This window comes from Nestor notabilis, unplaced genomic scaffold, assembly GCF_000696875.1.
Source record: "Nestor notabilis isolate BGI_N333 unplaced genomic scaffold, ASM69687v1 scaffold11517, whole genome shotgun sequence".
In the NCBI taxonomy this organism is placed as follows: Eukaryota; Metazoa; Chordata; class Aves; order Psittaciformes; family Psittacidae; genus Nestor; species Nestor notabilis.
In genome coordinates this window covers 35,976-57,344 of record NW_009936944.1, presented here as the reverse complement: position 1 = coordinate 57,344, position 21,369 = coordinate 35,976, and the positions used below count along the sequence as shown (strand labels likewise).

The window sequence follows — 21,369 nt, the reverse complement described above, 5'->3', positions numbered from 1 at the left end:
CTTTCATCAGTTCTCTTACCCAGAGATTTCCTCTATGGAAGAGCCCCACAGTGTTGCAGCCCTGACTTGCATGGCTTTGCACTTCGGAAGACTTGAAGGATGTCATTTTGCAGCGTACTGTACTGCTTGCTTAGCAACCTTAGGCAAATCACCTTTTCTGTATGAAGTTTCATCATTAGTTAAATGAGGGTAACTCTTTTCCTGCTGTGGGGGGGAGGGGTGTGCTGTGAGGCCCATTTGGTATTTGTAAACCACTTTTGCTATCCTTGGAGAGCCTCTTTTATGTGAGAGTCCCCATGATTAATAACCCCGGGCTGTCAACAAATGCTCTCATAGTGTGGAGTACCTAAAGCTATGTAGTTTGAGAAGGTTGCAAAGAGGCACAAAATGTTGTCAGCGCTTTTTAGATTGTGTTTGACAATAGTCTGCTGAAGTAGTATGTTCCATCCTGTATGCAAATTGAACTTTGGCAAATTGTCTTACCACAAGATATCTGTATTTGATACTGTATTTCTTTCTCACAGATTCTGCCTGGCTTGTTCGTTGGCAACTTTAAAGGTAAGATTAGTTTTATCGTTATCTCTAGGATTACTCAGCAGGGGTCTTAAGGTGTTGTTTCACAGACCTATGGAATTTGCTTACATCTCTGCAGTTTCCTTACCCCATCTTGCTTAGTTTCTGGATTCACCTGGAAGCACTTAAAGAAGAACTTGTCTGCTCTCCAATCCACTGTTCTGCAAGCACTTTAAGAGAAGAAAAATGAACGCCATCTCCTCAGAGCATGCTTCAGCTGGAATTCCTAAACATTGGCCTGCCTTAAATGATTCCTGTGCTTGGCAGGCAGGCCAGCCTGTGAGCCAGAGAGATTCTTTGTAAGGCTTATTTCAAGCCCTCCTTATAAGTAAAGGCTTAGTAGGCCTCCTGCTTGTTGCTTTCATTATTTTGGTTATTTATAACAACTGCTAAAGAGTTCTGTTATCACTGCTTGTGAGACCGATAGGTCTGCAGATTGCTGTCTGACCACATGATACTTGTACTGTCCGTGTTGCACATGTAATTCTCTGGATTTTTCTTTTCTTTTTGCATGAGGCTTATTTTTTGTGTACAGAAAGAACCATATTTAGAAAACACAGGAAACTTTATGTAGGCATCCAAATAAATGGCCTGTTCTGAAAGCACCCTGTTAGCAGCAGTTTGAGCTGATTGTCCTTACTCAGAAAGTAAACCAGTTGTGCCCATACAGTCGTTTTCATACACGTAGACTGTTTCTGCTATGCTTGCGTACAAAAGCAAAGCAGGACTCGGAGGGGCTATTATGATATCCTGTCCTTCCTGGTCTGGCTGGTATTACAGCTGGTCTGTTAAGATTGGACAATGTCTGCATTGGATTTAGATGGTGCTGCACCTCCTCTCTGCCTCGTGCCCCCTTTTTTTCCCCCCCCATCCCAAAACCTGTGAGTTCAGTGGGTTTTGCCCGATTTACCTGACTCTGCACCTGCTGACCCATGTTGCTGGTCTGGTGCTTGCTGCACCCTGGGAAGTGGAGCTGATCAGCTTCAGAGGCATCCCAGAGGTACATGTGAAGTTAAAAGCTGCCTTTTGCCACACTGGGATGCAAACTGAAGTGTAACAGCTTGAGGGGGAGTTAATCATGCCATGGTAAGGGAAATGAGAGGATGGAGGTGAGTTTATACTGGTGGGAGTAGGTAGTGAAATTAGACAAAAAAGAAAACAAGCAGGAAAAAAGGAAAACAAGGGGGAAAAGATAGTTTTGAGAGCACTTAGGCATATCACTGCATGGGTGGCCAGTGACAAAACTAAGTTGGTCACAGACATATTGCTTCCTATTATTTCTTTATTGATTGATTCCTTTCCTGTCAAGAAATTCAGGAGAGGGGTGGGAATAGGATATTTGATAGTGGAGTCCTTTAGGTTTCAAGCTGTCTGGCAGGATGGGCCCAGGGAACATGGCTCTCAATCTGTCCCTCTCACTGTGGCCATCCGCTAAGCCTTTGGTAGTCCACCCAGGGGAGCAATACTTAGCCAGGGCATCTGTTTCTTGGTGCAGTTCTGTTTTTGGGCGATGAACTAGTTAAGGGGAGTTGGCCAGGGTTGCAGAGTGAGTCAGCATCTCTGCGGATGCCAGAGCCTGGGACCCTCTGGCTCATGCTCCTCTGGCTCATGCTGCTCTGGCCACTCAGCTGTGTGCTTTGCAAATGGTGCTTAAATGGCGTGTCAGGTCACTTGTACGCATAGAGTAGAGGCACGCACATGAAGGTGGTGTACATGGGCAGTGCTTCTGGGAGTCAGGCTGAAAAAAGCAGAGGCTGAAATGCTTCAGCTACTGCCATGAAGAGTAAGGGTGGGTTGGCTTTATCCCAGTGTTTGTGTTAGGGATTCTGTTTTCCAGATTGATTTAAAACACAAACAAAACATTCATTTATTTATTACTATGACCTGTGCTCATAATGCATTTAATCATTATATTCTACCATCATGAGTATCTGTTGTTGTAATCTTAAACTAGCTATCATACCTGGAGAGGAAGAGAGAAGGTTGGTGTTACAGTACTTCACTAACACAAAAGCAAACTTTCTGCATACCCTGTCCCTCAACCCCCTGCTCCTGCCCTGATTAAAAGCAATCTACATGAGCCCTCTGTGCAATGAGATCATCCCAGTTAGGAGCAGCGTGTTGGTTAATCTCCAGTGTAGTTTCCTGGAGGAGTTTGATTACTGTGTTCTTGGGGCATGTTCTGACATGTGGCACTTATTGAAAAACTGACTAATAAATTTTGAGGCTGCCATAAAGGGGATCCTTGGCTGAGAAATGCTCAGTAGAATATATAGCTGGGATTGGTTAGAGTATCCCAGTTTGGCAGATGAAATGTCTAGATACTTTCAAATACACTATTATTTTGTGGAAAGCACTTTTGAGCAGGCTTCTATTTCTTCAGCTTGAGACGGCTAGCTCGAGTTGAATAAAGTGGCATGTTGTCAGTAAGAGGAGTAATACTCGATCCCTGGCATTGCGTATCTCTCTCGGACGTAGGGCTGAGGCTTTGTATCACCGTCATGGTCTCTCAGCAGGGGTAGTAGAGAGGAGGGAGCGTCTGCAGAAGGCGGGTCGGGGGAATCTCTCTGAACCGCCCTGATCTGCCCTCTGGAGGAGAGCTCTTGAGGCAGCCTGGGCAGGCAGGCAGGGTTTCTATAGCTAGGTCAAAGTACTCTATCTACTATGCGCAGTCCTGTCTCCCTGCTGCATGGGAGAACCCTGGGGACACTGACAGACTGGGAATAGGCACAGTTGTTCCAGATGGGTGCCTTCCTGCTGCGTGAAAGTAGGATGTTAAAGATGTTAAATACTGTAATCCTGGGTAGCTGTTGTCTGGAGAGAAGGTATTCAACAGTTGTCTGATTGGGGAATTGTTATTCAGTATTTAGCAATATTTCTACTTTGTGTATAGGGTTCCTTACTGTCTTTTTAGGTGAAACCAACTTAAAAACAATCCATGACAGACAGAGCAAGTGCAAACTCCTCTGCATTTGACTGAGAGATAAACTGAGTCCCAGGAAAAACTTGTGAAATAAACCTGTGGCAGGAAAGGTTTGTTGTCTTCTGCTATGCAAACTTTAAGGCAAATAGAATGAAAGGGGCTTTTATAACCACTGTAGGGTCTTTAGGATAGACATTTATGTATAGTCCTGATATGGAAAACACTGAAGTACACGCTAAAAAATCCCCCCAAGTCCACAGAACTTTATTATGTCTCTGGAAAACTCCTGAAAAAGCATAGATCTTGGCATGTCTTTAAGTGCTTATTATCTTGTAAGATGTATAAGCATGATTCTGCTTATTAATAGCATGTTAAAACTGTGGTATGTTCCTGAGAGACTGTATTTAAGATTGCACAGCTAGAGGGCAGAAAAATTCAAGAAGAACCACAGTTGTCCATATGAAATATCAAGACTTGAGTTTGGTCTGAAAGCCTGGAAAAAAACTGAGCTCTTGGGCTTCTTCACTGAAGGCTAATGAGGAGTTATTTCTTTGCAAGTGGGAGAGTGGTGGCTAAGAGAGGAAAATGAGGGAAGAGAAAGAAGTAGTTAACTCTTCTTCCTGCCTCTAGTTTGGAGAAAATTTTGGTTTGTTCCAGTTGTACTTTACAGATGAAATTCAGTCTTCTCAAAAGACAAAGAATTTATTGTGGGATCGCATGCCGGCATGTCTACTGCACTGGGAACTTTGGAAACTTGATGTCCCTTGAAAGACATCTGTGCTCATGATGAAAATAGGTGCTTTATTCCTCAACAGACCAATATGACAGGGCTTTTTAGCCTGTTTTTCTGCACAAATAGAAAAAATACTGTTTCTTCTGATTGGAGGCTCTAAATAAATAATTGTTGGGTTCCAAACCAAAAGGTGTAGCAGTAGTGAGCACCAGAGACTCAGGAGTGTTTCTACCTTGAATATTAAAGAGCTTGTGTCCTTCCTTGTAATCATATTGGGAAGATTCAAGTTTTTTCCAATGGAATATTTGGGGGCTTTTTGATTTGAAGGGGAAAGCCACAATATGAGGTTTAATTCCCCCCAAAGAGTCCAGTGTTGCTGTGTATGAGCTGGAGAGTCTTGGGAAAGTTTCTGCCCTTCCAGTTAATAAGTGTGTAAAAAGGTAGTGCCCACCAAGTGGTTCTCCTGTGTTTATATATCCAATTAATTGCTATTATCAGCTTCTTTATTTTTTGGGAGGGTTGAGGGTGGGGAGTTCCCTTTTCTAAGGCTTTATTTCAGGTACCAAAAACAGGAGAGGATGAAGATTCCTGTTTTCAGGTTCATCTTTTGAAGGAAGATGTTTTATAGATACTCTCATTAAACAGAGTACTGGACCCTTTTTCTCACCTTTCTCACTCCCTGAAAAGGTCATTCTGAGACGCTGGGACAAAATATGTATTAGAACATAGTGTGAAATGGGGACAGGAGATGTGGAGGTTTTGTTTATGTGCTTAGTTTCTGTGTGTATGTGTGTGTCTGTAAGTGCAAATGGACTCCGGGACAAAGCTGTCCTGATGGGAAACCATTCTCTGTAATAGCTCTTAGTCCTCTGAACTACTGGAGAGGAGGTTCTCCTTTAGGTAGGTGTCTATCTCTAGTTCTTTCCAAAGCAGAAAATAAAGTGTAGACAAAAAGTTTCTTTATTTAAAAAAAGAAACGAATCTAATGATGATGAAACTAGTCTATACATCTGCAGGTTGAGTCTTGATACTGTTGTCCATAGAGGGCTGACTTGCCTTCTCTAAGCATTTACCTTATTTTTGTATAGATTAAAAAAAATTAGATAATTTTACACTGACAACTTAATACTTGCTTACAGTGCTATGGGAGCATGTCTGCCTTCTGAGACTGACAACAAAGTCAGAAATACGAGCTTTGGAGGAAGAAGGGAGGATGTCTTTATTTTGGGATATCTGGCTAATGGGAGTAAAGGTGACAAAATTAAAATAAACTTAAACTAATCTCACTTATTTTGTGGAGACATTTAATCTTCTAAATTCACAAGTGAGTTGCAGTTAAATGTTGAAGATCAGGTCTGTTGTTCCTGGCAGGATGCTTTTGTATTTTGTTGTTAGCAGTAGAGGTGGAAAAGACTCTACAGCTTTTCTTCCCATCTAATGCTCCAAAGGGAGAAATCTTTATTCCTCACCTTGATCTCTATGGAGGTACTAAATTACTAAAGTAAGAGGGAATGGTTGTATGTACATTTGAGACTTCATCAGCCTAGTGTTGGAGTCCTTCAATCATTGATATATCTTCACTGAAGTGGCTGGAGCAGCATTGTCTCCCTTTTGCTTATGGGGGATGAAAGCACAATATGCTAGGCAGTTTGCTCCCCAGACACAGTAAGGCTTCCCAGAGCTGCAGGGAGACAAATTCTGGCACAAATACCCCATGCACCCCCCAAATCCTATTCTGATGATTGCCACTGCTTGCAATTGAGTGTTTGCAGCTCTTCGTATGAAGAGAGATTAAGCTAGGAGTCGTGTCCATTTGTGTAAGGAGAGAGTTTCCTGAAGGCGTTACTCAAAAGTCCACATCAACTGAGAAGTGTTTTGCTGTATGAAAAGGAATATTAGGTAACCTACTGTGAAGAATAATACTGTATTTGATGGACCCTTTGGGGGATGAACAAGATGGACTCTAATAGGTTTGTTTCATCTTTAAATTTGGAAATGGGGTGTTGCACCCTGTGATTTCAAAATGTGAGCCTGCACGTAGTTATACAGCACTGTGCTGTGGTAATAGTGATTCTTCTGGCTTTTGGTAGTCCTTTGCATAGTCCTTTAATTTTTTGGGTAATCTGTGGTATGAGACCGTGAGTGACAGACTACCTCATTTTTACTGCTGTTTAAATAGCTTTGTCTGTAGTATCTGTAGAGGCTTAAGGCAGGTGCCAGGGGAACCAGAGGAATTTCCCCTTTGTAAACTGTTTAAAGTTTAGATCCAGATAATACAGTCATTGTCTGGGAAGCTTTTTCTTCTCTATGTTTGTGATTTGAGTGGTTGTTTCCTATCTATATTGAGGACTTGCTGGTTACCCTGGGATGTAGGTCTGGCTTAGCCATTTCCAGGTTGTTTCTGGGAACACCTGAAATCTCACTGTCTGTTTAGTTGTGATGTGTTAAAATTCCTTTAGCCTAAGTCCTTGGTTTACTGAAGAACTAAAATAATTCAGTCCTTATGAGTTGTACTGTGTCCATTAGGCCTTTCACACTGATTCAAAGTAGTCAACATTTAATTTGGATTACATCTTCTTTTAAAGCTGTTTGCCTTGTGTGGCAAGCCATTTCTTACCATGTGGGGTCATACTGGTAATTAGAGGCTGGGGTCTGGTGGTGCTAAGTATGTATTAACACCATGAGTTCTAGCCAGCAGGTTCTGAAATCTGCCGTTAGCCTCTGGAGAACAGAAAGCAGTGATATTTAGGGGCATTTAGGCTGGCTTCTGGACTTCCAAATCCTTGTCTGCTTTAGGTGTTCTCTGAGGAATCACGACTGTCCTATAAACTTAAAAAATCTGAAGGTCAGGTGGATTAGAAGACTTCTGGCAAACACTTGTGTTTCTTCTTTGAAATGCTCACTCTGACATCTTTCTAGGGAATTTTAATTGTTCTGTGAAGCAAGACCTTAATTCTGTTTCAAACCTAATTCTGTTAATTCTCTCCTGAAGGATTAGGCATCTGTGGTGGTTGTGCAGGCTTGACCAGTAGCAAGTGAAATCAGTGCAGTTTTGACTCGTGTCTCTGTTCTAGTAGCCTTAGAGAAGCTTTCATAATTGGATTAGGTTTAAATTTTATTGCCTGTTGCTGTGCTCATGTGGATCTCGTCTATGGAGCAGTATAATTAAATGCCCAATTCCTCTTTGTGACGTAGAAAAGGCACTGAAACCTTATAGTGGAGTGGAATAAGATGAAGTAAGAGATACTAATTGAACTCTTGCACGTACATAAAGAATGTCCAGGTGACGCTATTGTTATTTTTGTACCTAGAGAGAGATGGTTTGAAACCTTTGTGGTCAGTGCTATTTTTCTGTGTGCAACCGGGCTAATGAGAACAGATTGTATGGGCAGATTTGGAAGGCAGGTGTTCGCGAAACTACTGCTGTAATTGCCATGGTGTACTGTGCCATTCTCAAGCAAAAAGGTCAAAAGTAAATGGACACAAACTAACTTTTACTTGAATTAGTGGTTCCTTGAGGTAATTTTCTAGCACACTAATGGTTTAGTATGGAGAAGGTTGCTTACTCACGACAGATGATCTATTCTACCTTCTTTCTCATAGAAACAAACCTATGCTTTCACGATATCTAGCATCAGATTTTCAGTCGCCCTAGTTCGCTTTCCAGTTTTGAATGTTTGAAACCCTTGGTTACAGGTCTAGGAACCACCTTTTCACAACTGCACTTCCTTGCTGTAGCACTGTGCTTTTTCATACATTCGATATCCTTTATTGCCTTGATCTCTCATCAGAATTAACATTATGGTATGTATTGGCTAAATGCACATTTTCCCCTGCTAGTCTCCAGGAAGTAAGAATCTAGTTATCATTTTGGTTTGCCCATTAATACCTCAATTCAAGTGTTACAGTTGGCTTCACTTCTCAGTCCTGGATATCACAAGGTTTGTCTCCCAACTGAAACTACATCTCCTCAAGGGGTATTTGTGGGTAGAGAGGAGGTAAGCTATTTCTTGTACAGCTCTGACTGCTTGTTCAGATGGCCATCACCTGCACATGGGCAGACACAGACTTACATTTCAGATGCAAAATACATGAAACTTCTGACTTAAGAACATATTCCTGAGTCACTTAAGCTTGTTCTTTTTATAGTGTGTAATTTGTTTTGGAGTTAGAAGTGTGTCTTCCCGTTACCCTCTCTGATGGTGTTCTAGAACAGCTGCATTTGGGGTTTTGCTTTACTTCATGAAGCTTCTAAAAGAAATGTACAAATGATAGGTGAAAATCACAATTGGTGATTTTCAACATGCACAGTGGAAAGCAGAGTGGGCTATTTCAAGAGATTAAAGAAATTCTGTTCCTTTTCTTCCTTTTATCACAGATGCCCGAGATGTAGAGCAGTTGAGTAAGAATAACATTACGCACATTCTTTCAATCCATGACAGTGCTCGCCCTATGCTCGAGGTAAGAGGTTTGGGTGACTCCATGGTAAATACTGACTTTGTTGTTGACTGTTACAGTCATCTTGGGGTTAATTTCTTGTTCTGTACAATTGGTGTTTTGAGACTGGTGTTCCTGTGGAAATGCTTGACAGCTGTAGTTCTGGGATCCAGTCTCAGATTTTGTCATTGCTGCTGTTATAACAATAAGAAATCTAAGTGACAAAGGAAGAAGTAATTACAGTGTCAGTGTAACACAATAGTGGGTTTGTGTTACTAATTTAATAGTAAAGGTAAGTTTCCTTCTGTGTGGAGGTCAAGCAACACATAAACAGCAACATTCCCTCTCCCCATTATCAACCCTCTGTTGTGTTTGGGCCCTTTCATAGCAGATGGTTGTGTAAGAGGTTTGTAGTCTTTCTCTGTGTAAAAGAGCCTTATTTGAGCTAATTACATAATATAGCAGAGGTTTGTAGGTCTCCAACACTTTAACATGAAGTAGTATTCCCCATTTTACTGAGGGGAAGCTGATTTGAAGAGCTGAAATGACTTTACTTTCAGTGTCATCTTAAGCAGTGAAAGAGTTGGGACCTGGCTACAGGTCTCCTCTGTTGGTTTGTTTTGCTCTGCTCTCTTCTTCACACCAGCTTACCTTGGAAGGAGGGGAGTTTGACTGGGCTTTGATACAGCTTAAAAGCCTGCTGTTTGATTTTACTTTGGAAACAGTTGTCCCTTTAAATTTGTTTGTGCCTTTTCTGCTTTCTACTTCTCATGAAAATATGCCAAAATAGTGGGTAAAGCTGGCGGTAGCTCTCAGATGCTGCTGGGAATTTCTGCATTTCATTCTCGTCAAGTGAAGTCTTTAGTGAATTCAGTCCTTAAACTACAGAATTTCCACCTCTCCCAGGCAAGTCAATAGGTAAGCCGAACAAAAGGTGTCCCTAATACATCATGATTAAAACCAAAATCGAGTTAATGGTGAGTTCAGGGTTCACCTTGAACTTAGAAGTGTGCTGAAGCAGAGGTTTAGCTGTTGACTTTTATACTTTCCATTTGACTTCTGTTGTGCCTGATGCTTATTAAGTCTGAAACATGCAGAATTTCAAGAGTGCTCTTAGTTGAAGAGATAAACAGTTGTACTGAGTAAGGGACATTTAATGTTTCCTGTCGGATGCTGTTGTCTAAAATGAATAGGAGCTTGCTTTGTTTTATTATCATGATTAGAAAAGTAGGAAGACTAATTATGGCTCAGATAATTATGGCCAGTGTTTCTTGTGGAGGTGGTAGTTTTGGCAGTCCACAAGCCGCCTCCTTGCTTGTGGTGGTGCATCTGTTTGTGAGGCTGCATGGTAAATAGATCTGGGAGCTTTTGTGGGTTAAATATAACCAAGTCACCATTTCTTCCTCTAGCTACTGCCACAGAAGACATGAAGGATTGTATTTACCTAGATCTGTTCCTGATCTGGTTTACAATAATGTCTCAAAAGTTACAGTGGCATGGTACCAGCTAGTGGCTGTTTGAGGAGGGGCTTGCCTTATTCACCCGTGCTTCTAAAATAAATGTTTCTCCAACTGTGCCTTCTGTTTTCTGTGCACAGTATGCTCCTCATTGTGCCAGTGGTCTGGAAAACAGCTGTTAAAACTTCTCCCCGATTCTTAAAATAGTGGAAGCAAGTTTCATTTGTTTGGGAGCTAATTATTAATTACTTTGTCATTCATGGTCTTACTGTGGTGCTTGTGTGCAACTAAATGCTTCTGTTTAGGAACAAGAGCCTAGAATACATTTGCTAGGTTGTGTTACTTCCTTTGTTATTTACATCTTTGCCGGGTTGTAGGTAGGTTTGTTTACTGTGTATCTGCATTGTGCTCGGGGCTTGTTCTCAAGTCCAATGAAGTGAAATGGGAATGCTTTCCGTACATGTCTCCCTCTTTTTTCCCTTTTCCCCCAGATTTCACTTGTGGAAAGCTAGGGTTCAGAAATCTGTCTGATGTTATTCAGACCTTTGAACATGAAATTGCAGTGATATGAGAATCGCACCCCCCCTCGCCCCCCCCGCGAGATTGTTTTGTGTGTGTGTGAACACTGATCACCTGTAAAAAGCTGCCTTTTCTTGGGCTGCAGTAGTTGCATTTGTCTTTTGCTAACAATATTTTATCCCAAGTATTTCCTAGTTAACCTGTAGGAAATGCTACAAATACTTCATTAAACAAAGCTTTCTGTTTAGTGCAAGCTATGGAAGGTAAGTGTTTTTAGACATCAAAAACTCAGTAGTGTTGTAGTAACATGTTATCAAAGAGAATTTGACATTTTTTTGGCTGTCTGTGGAACAAGCGAGTATTTATGCATACCTTAGCTCTCAAAGAGTTCACAAAGTCAGATACTGAAGTTTCGGTAATGACTCTATTGATGAAGTAATACTTCTCATACAGCGCTTAAATGGTGTATCAGATGGTGGGTAAGGGATGGTGGGTAAAGAAATGACCAAATGAAAATGACCAATCTGGCTTCTTTATCTATACTCAAGAATACTATATTAAAAAAAATAAAAGCAAATGCCGGTGTATGTGGTGAACACCAACTTGCTACAGTTTTATACTGTAGTAACTTACCATATTACCCCTCTCTGATGTTACAGACTGTCTTTTACTTGGTTGTTTAAAATGCTCACAGTACCTTTTAAAAAGTGTGGTTTTCTCTGTGCTTTAATATACCTCAATATTTGGATGTGTGTTCCTTTAGCTCCTCATAAGTCGGTCAGCTATCAGAAAATGATTGAATCATTTCACAAGAAAGTATTATATTGGTTTAGGTTACAGTGTGTGCCTGTTGTGAAATAAGTTAAAAAAAAGTTTTCTTACTCAAAGTTGGTTTCAGACGCTACATCAGTGATCATTTACAAACCCTTGTGGATGTCTGACTTATGGGTGGCTCATTATCAAAGATTGGCCTCCGGAAGTTGTGTACTTTCAAGCTGGAATAACAGGAAAAAGTAGGTTTAAAAGTCAGTTGGATTCTAAGACTTTTTGTACCATTAGACATTGGCAGCCTGTGTTGAGACACGGAATTGTTTTGTAAGGTTTTGAGGGATTTAGACTGGAAGGAATTTGCCAAAATCTGGCCTGAACTATCTTGCAGTATTGCCCCTTAGTTCTTTTTTTATAAACTGTTTCAAGGAAATTTGTCCTCCAATAAAACCAATCCTGAAATTAATTTATATTTAGAGAACATCCTAAAGGTATTGTTCCAATAAAGTATGCCATGGTTATACAGGGTCTTAACTACTTGGGTAAGCCTTTTGTAAAGATGCAGGTTTATAACTCACAAAAAACTACAGGTAACTGGTGGTGTGTCCAAGAGAAAGGACTGTATGGAACAGGGTTTGTTATTTCAGAAGCCCAGAAGTCTCATGTCTTCCTCTCTCCCCATCTCCCCCCTGCCCCGAGTAAGAGCAGTGTCCAACAGTATTATATGTGTTCCCACAGAGGCACAGAAGCAGTAGCCTTGGTGAATCAAGTTGACTTCTCCAGAGCACTTTGGATGTCTGCCCATGGAACACTCACAGCTGTTGTATAAATCCACACAAAATCCATATATAGAGGTGAATAATTAGGTTTCTTGCCACCTGCTTTCTAATCTGTATCTCAGCTAGTTCAGGTTTTAAAGTCTCTGTTCAAAATGTGATATACACTGAAAGGCAGATGGGAAAACATATCTCAGAGTGTGCTTTAAACTATAGTGTATCTTGGTGATAACCTGTTGAATCTATCCAACAGGTTGTCATCTATCTGTAAGACCTTTGACAGAGTCCACCACAACAGTCTTCTCTCGAAACTGGAAAGATGGATTTGATGGATGGACTGTTTGACAAATGAGGAATTGGTTGGATGGTCACATCCAGAGGGTAGTGGTCAATGGTTCAATATTCAGATGGAGATCAGTGATGAGTGGTGTCCCTCAGGGGTCCGTACTGGGACAAGACTGTTTAAAAAAAAATCATCAGGATGGAAAACCTGTGCTATGAAGACAGGCTGAGAGAGTTGGGGTGGTTCAGCCTGGAGAAGAGAAGGCTCCAGGGGAGACATTATAGTAGCCTTCCAGTACCTAAAGGGGGCCTACAAGAAACCTGGAGAGGGACTTTTGATGATGGCATGTAGGGATAGGACAAGGGGGAGTGGTTTTAAACTGAAAGAGGGTAGATTTAGATGGGATATTAGGAAGAAGTTCTTTCCTGTGAGGGTGGTGAAACACTGGAACAAGTCGCTCATAGAGGTGGTAGATGCCCCATCCCTGGCAACATTCAAAGTCAGGTTGAATGGGGCATCCTGGAGATGTCCCTGCTCATTGCAGGTGGGCTTGGACTAGATGATCTTTAAAGGTCCCTTCTAACCCAAATTATTCTATGATCTCTTGGTAGGACTCCGTTTTTAAAGCTAGGACAAATAGCTGTTGGAGACCAAAAGGCTAAAGGTCTGACTGTTGTGATATCCATATATTCTAATCAAGCTGGTGTGGTCAGTCAGAACCCACAGAGAATGTGGAGGCGCTCTTAATGACTCCTGAGCAATTCTTCCCCTTATTGCTTCAAAGGAAGCCAGCCAGTTGTTACTCTACTGCATTAGCTCTGGAGTCTAACAACTTCTGTGTCAGTTGATGTAAATGAAGTAAGTAAAGGCAAAGCTTTTACTTACCAGAAGAATCTGGTCACAGATCCATTTCTCTGTGGATTTGCCAGGTGTTTGACCCTGTTCTGAGGGGTGTTATATGGAGGTGAATGTGGGTCCAAATCAAACAGGATTTTGATGTGGATTGTGCAGCGTCTTAAAAACAGCTGCTTCACATTCTGGAAAGCAAGTGCTGTGGTGGACTCTCGTGTACAAGCAGCTGCACGTGCAGCATCCTTAACCCTCTCTTACTACTCTTCCCACTGCCCCCCCCAACTATACACTTAAATACTGGCAAGAGCAAGAATGCTTCCTCTGCTGCATTCATCAGATGTGTGTAATGCAGGCAGGAGTATGACATGAGGAAGGGATGCTGGAAGTTCTTCTGGTCAGACAGTTGCTCAGGCCCTGTCCTGGAGAGGTGCTATCTGCAGAGTGGCAGAGATGGATAGACATTCCATGGGTTCCCATTTGGAGAACCCACCTTGGAGCATGATATGCATGGCTGGCAAATGACATCACACAGGTTCAGACTGTATAAGTAAGCAAGACTTTAACTGTGAGGGTGACTGCTGAAATATATTGCCAGAGGCAACAGTGGTTTTTCTCACATGCTCCATTTTTGTGTGGAAGTTGATTCTGGTAATGCTGGGTTACAGACGTCTTTGAGCTTTGCCTTTTACAGCCAGAGCATTTCAGTCTTCAGCCTGTCTGGGACCCTTTGAGATACCAGTTGTGTCTGTTGTGTGCATTGTAGACATCAGTCAGGAAATGGACTGAAACTACCAGCTTCTTTCACATGGTCCACCACACATCAGTCAGTTACTAGTAATTTTGCTGTTGTTCTTGACCTGCACCAGAAGTTTGATCTAGTAAATGTATGAATACTGTAACCATTAACGATACCATCTTAATCTGGTACATGCTATCTCCAGAGCAGTGGTTTTCCTCCCCTTTTTCCTGAATTGCTGACTGAACTAAGCATCTTGTCCAGTCTTTTAGCTTGTGTAGCCAGCTGTGTCTTTGGAAATAAAGGAACTTCACAGGCCAGCTCATTTTATAAAGAATTTTAGATTTTTTTTTTTTTCTTGTAAATTTTACATTTTTAATCAGAGTAGAAGTAGGGTTTCAGATACTTGGTATCCAAGAAGTTGAACTGAAAGAGCACAGCTAAAAAAAAATAAATATTTCTGCTGATCTTTCAGAGCAATTTTTCATACTCCTTGAGTAAACAGTGAAATGCATTAATAGAATACAGGCAACAAAAAGATGCTGCAGCTGGAACAGAACCAGTAAGTGTGAGGAATACAAGCTGTAGAAGAATAAGGATGCTATAGAGAAGCCGTATAACTTATTTGCACTGGTTTTATCTCGGCTGAATGCTGTGATATGCTTGTTTTACAAGGTGCTAAGGATGGGAAAGTTTCAGCTGGGGAAATCACAAGAGGGAAGTGCTGGATTAAGTTTATGAATTAAAAAAAAAAGTGTGTGACTGGCTGGTAAATCCAGACCTTTGGAGGACAGTGAAGAGCTGAATGACTGAACACCTCTCAAACTGAGAAGTGTTTCTCTCAGATCAAATGGTCACAGCCTGCAGGCCTAGTATAGGTAATGCATTCATGCTTGCATTAAGATCTGGAGTTTTGTTTTGTATTTTTTAAACCTGGCTGTATGTTGTAAATCTTAATGCAGTTTTAGCTGGGCGTGATAGTCTTGCCTGTTTACCAATGAGCTTTACACTATACATGTGCAGTTTTTCAGAAAAGGAAAGCAGACCAAGCTATTCTAGAGGAACTGAACTGGTGGCTTTGGCACACTGGAAGTAATCTGCTAAGCATAGTTTGTAGATAGCTTTTTTTTTTGCAGCTATTTTGGTTTTTGCTATATAGAAAGCTCTCATATCTGCTGTTAGCACTTACGTGATGAGGTTTACTATGGGGGAGTTTTTACTGAAGCTTTGAAGGGAAATAGCTTCATGTAATTTTAGTTTTCCAATTCTTTCTTTCCATCACTGGTTTGTGGGAACTTCTTTCTTTCTAGTTGCACATTCTGGATTGACTTCATTTTTAGAGGGTGTGAATAACAGGATTACCCTGTCCAAAAACAAAAGAAAAAATTCCCCAGCTCCCTCAGCTGATAACTCTGGAAGTGCTGAAAGCTGTTTTAGTGCTTTCTTCTGTAATTCTGTGACCTCACAGAATATCCTCACACAGACACCAGTCCAGAAAGCATGTCTGAGACTCAAAAGTGTATCACTGCTCAACGGAAAATAACTTAATAGGGAAATAATTGGGAAACCAATCAGCCCTACTTAAACCAAAAAACAAACAAAGAAAACCAAAAAAACCAAACCAAAAAACAAAACACCAAACCAAAAAAAATGCTAATTCCAGACAGATGCTGCTCAGCAAGTGAGAACCATCAGTCTATTTAAACTGTGTTACAATGCTAGATAGCATGAAGTAGTCTTGAGCTGTAGGAGGCCATTCATATATGAAAATTGCATCGTGATGACATGATGGAAGTCCCTGCTGGATATGGCTGGGCAACATGTGCCCTGCACAGGCTCTATTGTCTTAGGTATCCAGCCCAAAGACTTACGGGAACTATTACAAAGGGAGATGGCAAGACACTCTTGAAAATCGGAGTTGCTAATATCATATTGCAAGGTCATCACTGTTGTATAAAGATCAGCTCTGCCAATTAATAATTAAGACTGTTGCATTTCCATCTATAGCACTAAGCTCTTCTATCACCAGTGTTGGAAGCTGTCAGTTTTCAGCCTTTGTGCTACAATCAAGAGGAAGAACACAAGCATGTTTTCTAATAAAACCCCTAACTTTCTTCTATGATGTTTCACTGCCTTTTCATGGTAAGGGTTTCCCCTCGTGAGATGTTTCAGAAGGCCGTGCTGAGCAAAATAGCTACCATTTTTCTTTCAGGTGTAGTGGCACCAGACAATTCTTTCTAGTTTAAAGTAATGCCCTGTCTGGCATTGACTCTGTTCGGGAAGTTGGGAGCTCTGACTAATTTTCAAAAATTACATTGATAGCCCACTAAGAAGCCTCCAAGAGACTTCCACAAGGTGGCTTTTGAAGTGTGTCAGGCTGGGCCTTCATCATGAGGTACCTGGGCAGAGGCTGCTGAGGTGATGCACTGAATTAGTTCACTGTTTGAATTGCTCAGCACACGCTAGCTGTGTCAGGGGAAGCACATTCCAATAGTGGCAGATGGCAGGGAGAAGAGGATGAGGACTCTATCAAGCTTTTAGCGGTAAGCTGTTTGCACAAGAGATGTTTAGACCAGGAAATGCCTGGTGCTTCTCATAGCTTGGATGCAGTGCTGACCAGAACTGAGTAAATGCTCTGACCTGCTCTGTGCTGAGGAGATAATGTGGAGAGTTACAAGCATGTTAACCAATGCTTGTAATGTCGGCATATTCCAGAGGTGTAGTGATCATGTCCCATCATTCCCTGAATGAAAGAGGCAGATGGGATATATTGTTTTATGCAGTACTCAGATCCCCTCGAGGGGGTTCAAGCACCAAGTGTGATAGGTGGTGCTCAGATGTTAAATATGCCCTGACATGCCTGGGGTCTTGAATACATCATTTACTCAGAGCAGACTAAGAAGGTCCTTCCTCTCAGGTGAAGTATGTAGTCCTGTAAATACTCTTGGTGTGTTCTAAAGGAGATAAACCACAATTTAGTATAAACTCATTAGTCTTTTCTCCCACTCTGCTTTGCTTCAGATGAGCCAAACAGAATTGGAATTCAGGGTTAGGATTAGAAATAAGCAGTGCAGCTTTTTGTGCAAGTGAAGGAAAATCCTTAACTCTTCAACATTTCTCCCTTACAATTTTAGAAAGAGGATAGAGAGGAGGGATGAGGAAGGAGTGCTTTAATAGGATGTGGTTTTGATTGGCACATTCCAGCCTTAATGATACAGATTTTCAAGTGTCACTGAGACTACTTCCTAAAAAACCCATGAACAAGTGTTGCAAAGAAACCCTATGACTTGTAAAAACTATTGCATTATTCAATATAACACAAACTAACTGTATAAATTCTACTGCAGAAGCATCCCACTTTCTCCTGTTCATAATCTTTGTGTAATTTCAATTTCATTTATAATATTTTTCAAAACTGAACCTGAGTATGTTGTTCACTAAAGTCAATTAGTGGTTGTTTTTGGCTGAAACACAAATGTATTTTCTATGAGTCATTAATAAAATCAGCACCAATGGTGATTGCTACAGAAAGTAACTGAAAGGACAAACAAACGGTTGAACGGTTTTCAGTTTAGCAGGTTCAGTTTGGTGCATTACTGGACAAAACCCTTGATTAACTCTTATTGGTTTGGCTTGAGGAAGCTTTGTGCCGGCTGTTTCCCACTTTAGCTTTTTTGCTGAAATGCCCTTAAACAAAAATAAGTCCTCCTGCCCTCATCTGTTGATGCGACAACTCAAATTAACACATGGTTTTTGACTAACCTGAAAGAACTTGCCAGGTGCTGGAGGTTTGCTATTTGCATCTGGGTTCACAAATTTAAGTTTATGGGTTTAGGTTTAAAAAAAATTTCTTGGAAGTTGTTGATGGTATCTTTACATAAATTTAAATAGAGAGGTTTAATGCCAAAAATACAGTCCTGCTCTTTTTTTAAACTTCTTTTTTTCCAACCCCTTCCCCCCCCACCCCTGCTCCCAGAGAACAGAAATTTTGTAATTTAAAGTTCTTTCCCCCTCTCATCACCTTTTAACATTCGAAGTTCTAGATTCAGGTTTCCAACTAGATTCAGTTAGTGCTAACTAAAACCTCAGAAATATTGTATATACAGCAGTGGTGGGGACAGTGTTCTGAAGAACATCTGTAAAAAAAGAAAAATTAGAAAACCCACTAAACATGAAATAATGAGTAGCATTTTTAGTCCTTCCTCTTACTCTCATGCATACTATTTTGCCAGAGTATTCAGTTTTGTATGAAAATTGCTGACAGTTTTCTTTCACAAATAAACTCTCTTAGTGTGATTTAGGGTGTAATCAAACTGAACGTAATTCTGAATGATTTCAGAACATCTTTGATAATTACAAAGGAGCAAACATCCTTATAGGTGCTGCATTTGTCTTTGCACCTTAACCTGTGGGGAGTGGAAATTATTCTTGGTATCATGCAATTAAATTTGTCTGTGCTCTTTAGAGATCCTATTCTCAGTCACTAACCCATTATCTGACATGTAGCACTTCTAGATGTGTCATTTTGCTACTGCAAAATTCTATGTGCTCTACTAAAACAATAAAGCAAACCTGTTTTTAAAAGTGTAGTTAAAATGAAGCTGGAGTTTATAAAATAGATTATAGGTAAGTAGAATAGAAACAGCATTTCTTAAACTGGACTATTACTTTTCCTGAACACTTCATGGAATACTGGATTTAATAACAAAGATTTAATTATCTTTTTTTAAAAGCTGATCATGCTGAAGATGTTCTATACTCTTACTGATTTTCCAAATGCAAGTTAACTGTTCAGTTTCCCATCTTAGCAGATTGACCTCTAAAATAATTTGCATAAAGTAAGTATAAAGTAATTTGAACTGCAATTCCATGAATTCTTTATTGAGTGTAGTGTAAAACCTCTGCATATAGGTGTGCACCTAATTTTTTTTGTTTTAATACTTCAGTAGTTAATGCAGCAGAATTGACTTAGTTCTAGAAGCTGTGATGAAATTATGCAAGTGTTGTTGCTGTTTCTCAAGTAACAGTGAATTTTAGAAATTTTACTTAACTCTCGCTTGTTTCAACTTTGACAATCTTGAAATCAGAATACTTGCTCTAGTTCTGTTAGCTCTCACTGTATCGGTTTAACTGTGGCACTTAGTTTCAGGGCCTAAGAGACAGAAATCTAGTTTTGGTGGTTACTCTGCTGAAACAAAAAACCCAGAAAAGTAAATTATATGTTATTTTACTGATTTGTTTTGAGGGGGCAATCTTAATGGATTAAATACACCAAAAGAAATGCAAATTCTGTTTTTATTTGATGAGGGCATCAGTTAGGATCATCATGTGAATAATAACAAAAAAGGTTAGAGAAGTGTGTGTAGTGAGGGTAGGGGTGTTTGGTGGTGAAGGTGATTGATGGAGAAAGGAAAGTGAGGAACGATAACAAGTGGGAAGAAGTAGTGAATTGAAATTAGCAGAAGAAAGCTTTGTTCAGCATCTCATTGACCTAGAAGCTTGGGTTTGAACGCATTCCCAATGTATGGACTGTTTAGAGCATATATATATACACACATATATATGGACCTTAGAACATACCTAAATTCTGTTTAATTTTTTTATTTTTTTAAATGAGTAATCTGGAGAAAAACTTGTTTGGAGAGGTAAGAGAGGACTGACAGCTGTCGGCTGAAGAAGTGTTTGAATAACAACACATTGGCAGCAGTATTCATTGAATAAAGTGGATGTATTACTTCGTGTAGGATTTAAAATAATATTTCTCATTTCCTCAGTTTTAATAATTTCAAGCTTTTCTCTTTGCTTTGAACAAATATCATGGTTTGGGATAAGAAGATATTCTGTGGCACCTAATTTAGTGTGTGTAGGTAAAGTGGTACAATGCCTGTTTTGAGTTGTTCTGTCTTTCCTCCACTGAATAATTTTCAGAGAATTGTCATTACTAGGGAACAAAATAGAGTTAATTTTAAAACTAATTAATGAATAAAGATTTCCATATGGTTGACATAAAATTTCTATTTGTTTTCCTGTCCTTCATAATATTCAGTTTAGGTTCAACTTGAGATACTGCATCTGCAACTTGATTCAAGTTTAAGGAAACTGCAGACTGGGTACCGATTTGGGGCCTGTTGAAATTCTCAGTAGGAGCTGGTCTGCTTGGCTCTTCCACAGTCTCTTGATTTGGCTTACTCTGTTTTAGTTGCTGTTTCAGGGGTTGTTGCCTTCTTACATCTTATGCTTTGCTGTTTCAGAATGGCAAACAAACTACTAGGTAATAAAAAAAGAGACATGTCTCTCTTTCTTGCATGCTACTGCCTCATCTAAAATATTGTAGGTATTGACTTGTTTGGTTGGCATAAACTGTTCTGCTTTAAAAGGTCCCTTTGGGACAGTTCTTAGATGTTATCTGCAGCATATGTGCACAGGAAGGACAGCAGTGTCTTGGGGCACAAATATACAAATAATATTATGATCCTGGGTAGTCAAAAAAACAAAACCAAACAAAACCAAAAAACAAGAAAACAGAACAAACCAATAGGCACAGACAGCAGGGTTCAGCAAGTAAGTGTCTTCCTATTGCAAAACATTTAAAAAGTAAAGTCTATCTGTCATATGTGAGGAAAAGCTACTTCCAGTAATCAGCATATGAATGTCTACATAGAAAATCCCATGTCTCATTTATGAATACCTGCGCAATCTTGTGTCATTGTTGTATTTCAGGTATCCAGTTTTGATGAATGCTATTTGAGTCTGTTATTATTACTTCAACCAAGAGAAGCAAAACTTGGTGGTAGGGTGGGATCCTCAGGAGTTACCAACTCTGGCCAAGCTGTGTTTGGGTCAAAGTCACTGCGAGTTTCGCTGTTGATTTTCGTGGGAGTCAGGTTAGGTGACTGCACAGTACTTTTGAGATCCCACCTATAACTATTTCTGAGTTGAGTGATTATTTCCTCATAGGGAGGAGTCCATCACCACAGCTTTCCAAAAACACCACGCAAGTGACATGCATTGGTCAAAATACCAAATTCCAGTAACTTTAGCCTTCGCCTGTCTCCGAAGCTGTGTTAGTAAAGCTAATAGCCTGATGCTGAGCATCTGTGAACAAAGTAGGGAAAACTGTGGTGCGGGTTTCACTGGAAGCTGTAGGTGCTGAAGCCCTCCAGGATCAGGCTCTGGATGAGCCACTCAGTACCATGTGCGGTCTCTCATAGGCTAGTTTCATGCTTGCTTGCGGTAGTGGGAACTAGTCAGCCATGACAAAAAAAGAACATTGTGGGTCTTAAACTTGTGCTGGTGCTACTTCTGCTTTTAA

General features: G+C 40.4%; 1 protein-coding gene across 1 annotated transcript in view; it reads left to right on the top strand.

Moving 5' to 3' along the window:
• Positions 1 to 521: 521 nt before the first annotated feature.
• Positions 522 to 21,369, top strand: part of DUSP22 (dual specificity phosphatase 22) — a gene marked incomplete at its 5' end in the record, with an annotated part of 33,857 nt that continues 13,009 nt past the window's right edge. Inside the window, 3 exons of the mRNA XM_010018594.1 lie at positions 522 to 558; positions 8,608 to 8,690; positions 11,937 to 11,952. Of these exons, the coding sequence (XP_010016896.1) occupies positions 522 to 558; positions 8,608 to 8,690; positions 11,937 to 11,952 (136 nt within the window). The remainder of the gene's footprint in view (positions 559 to 8,607; positions 8,691 to 11,936; positions 11,953 to 21,369) is intronic.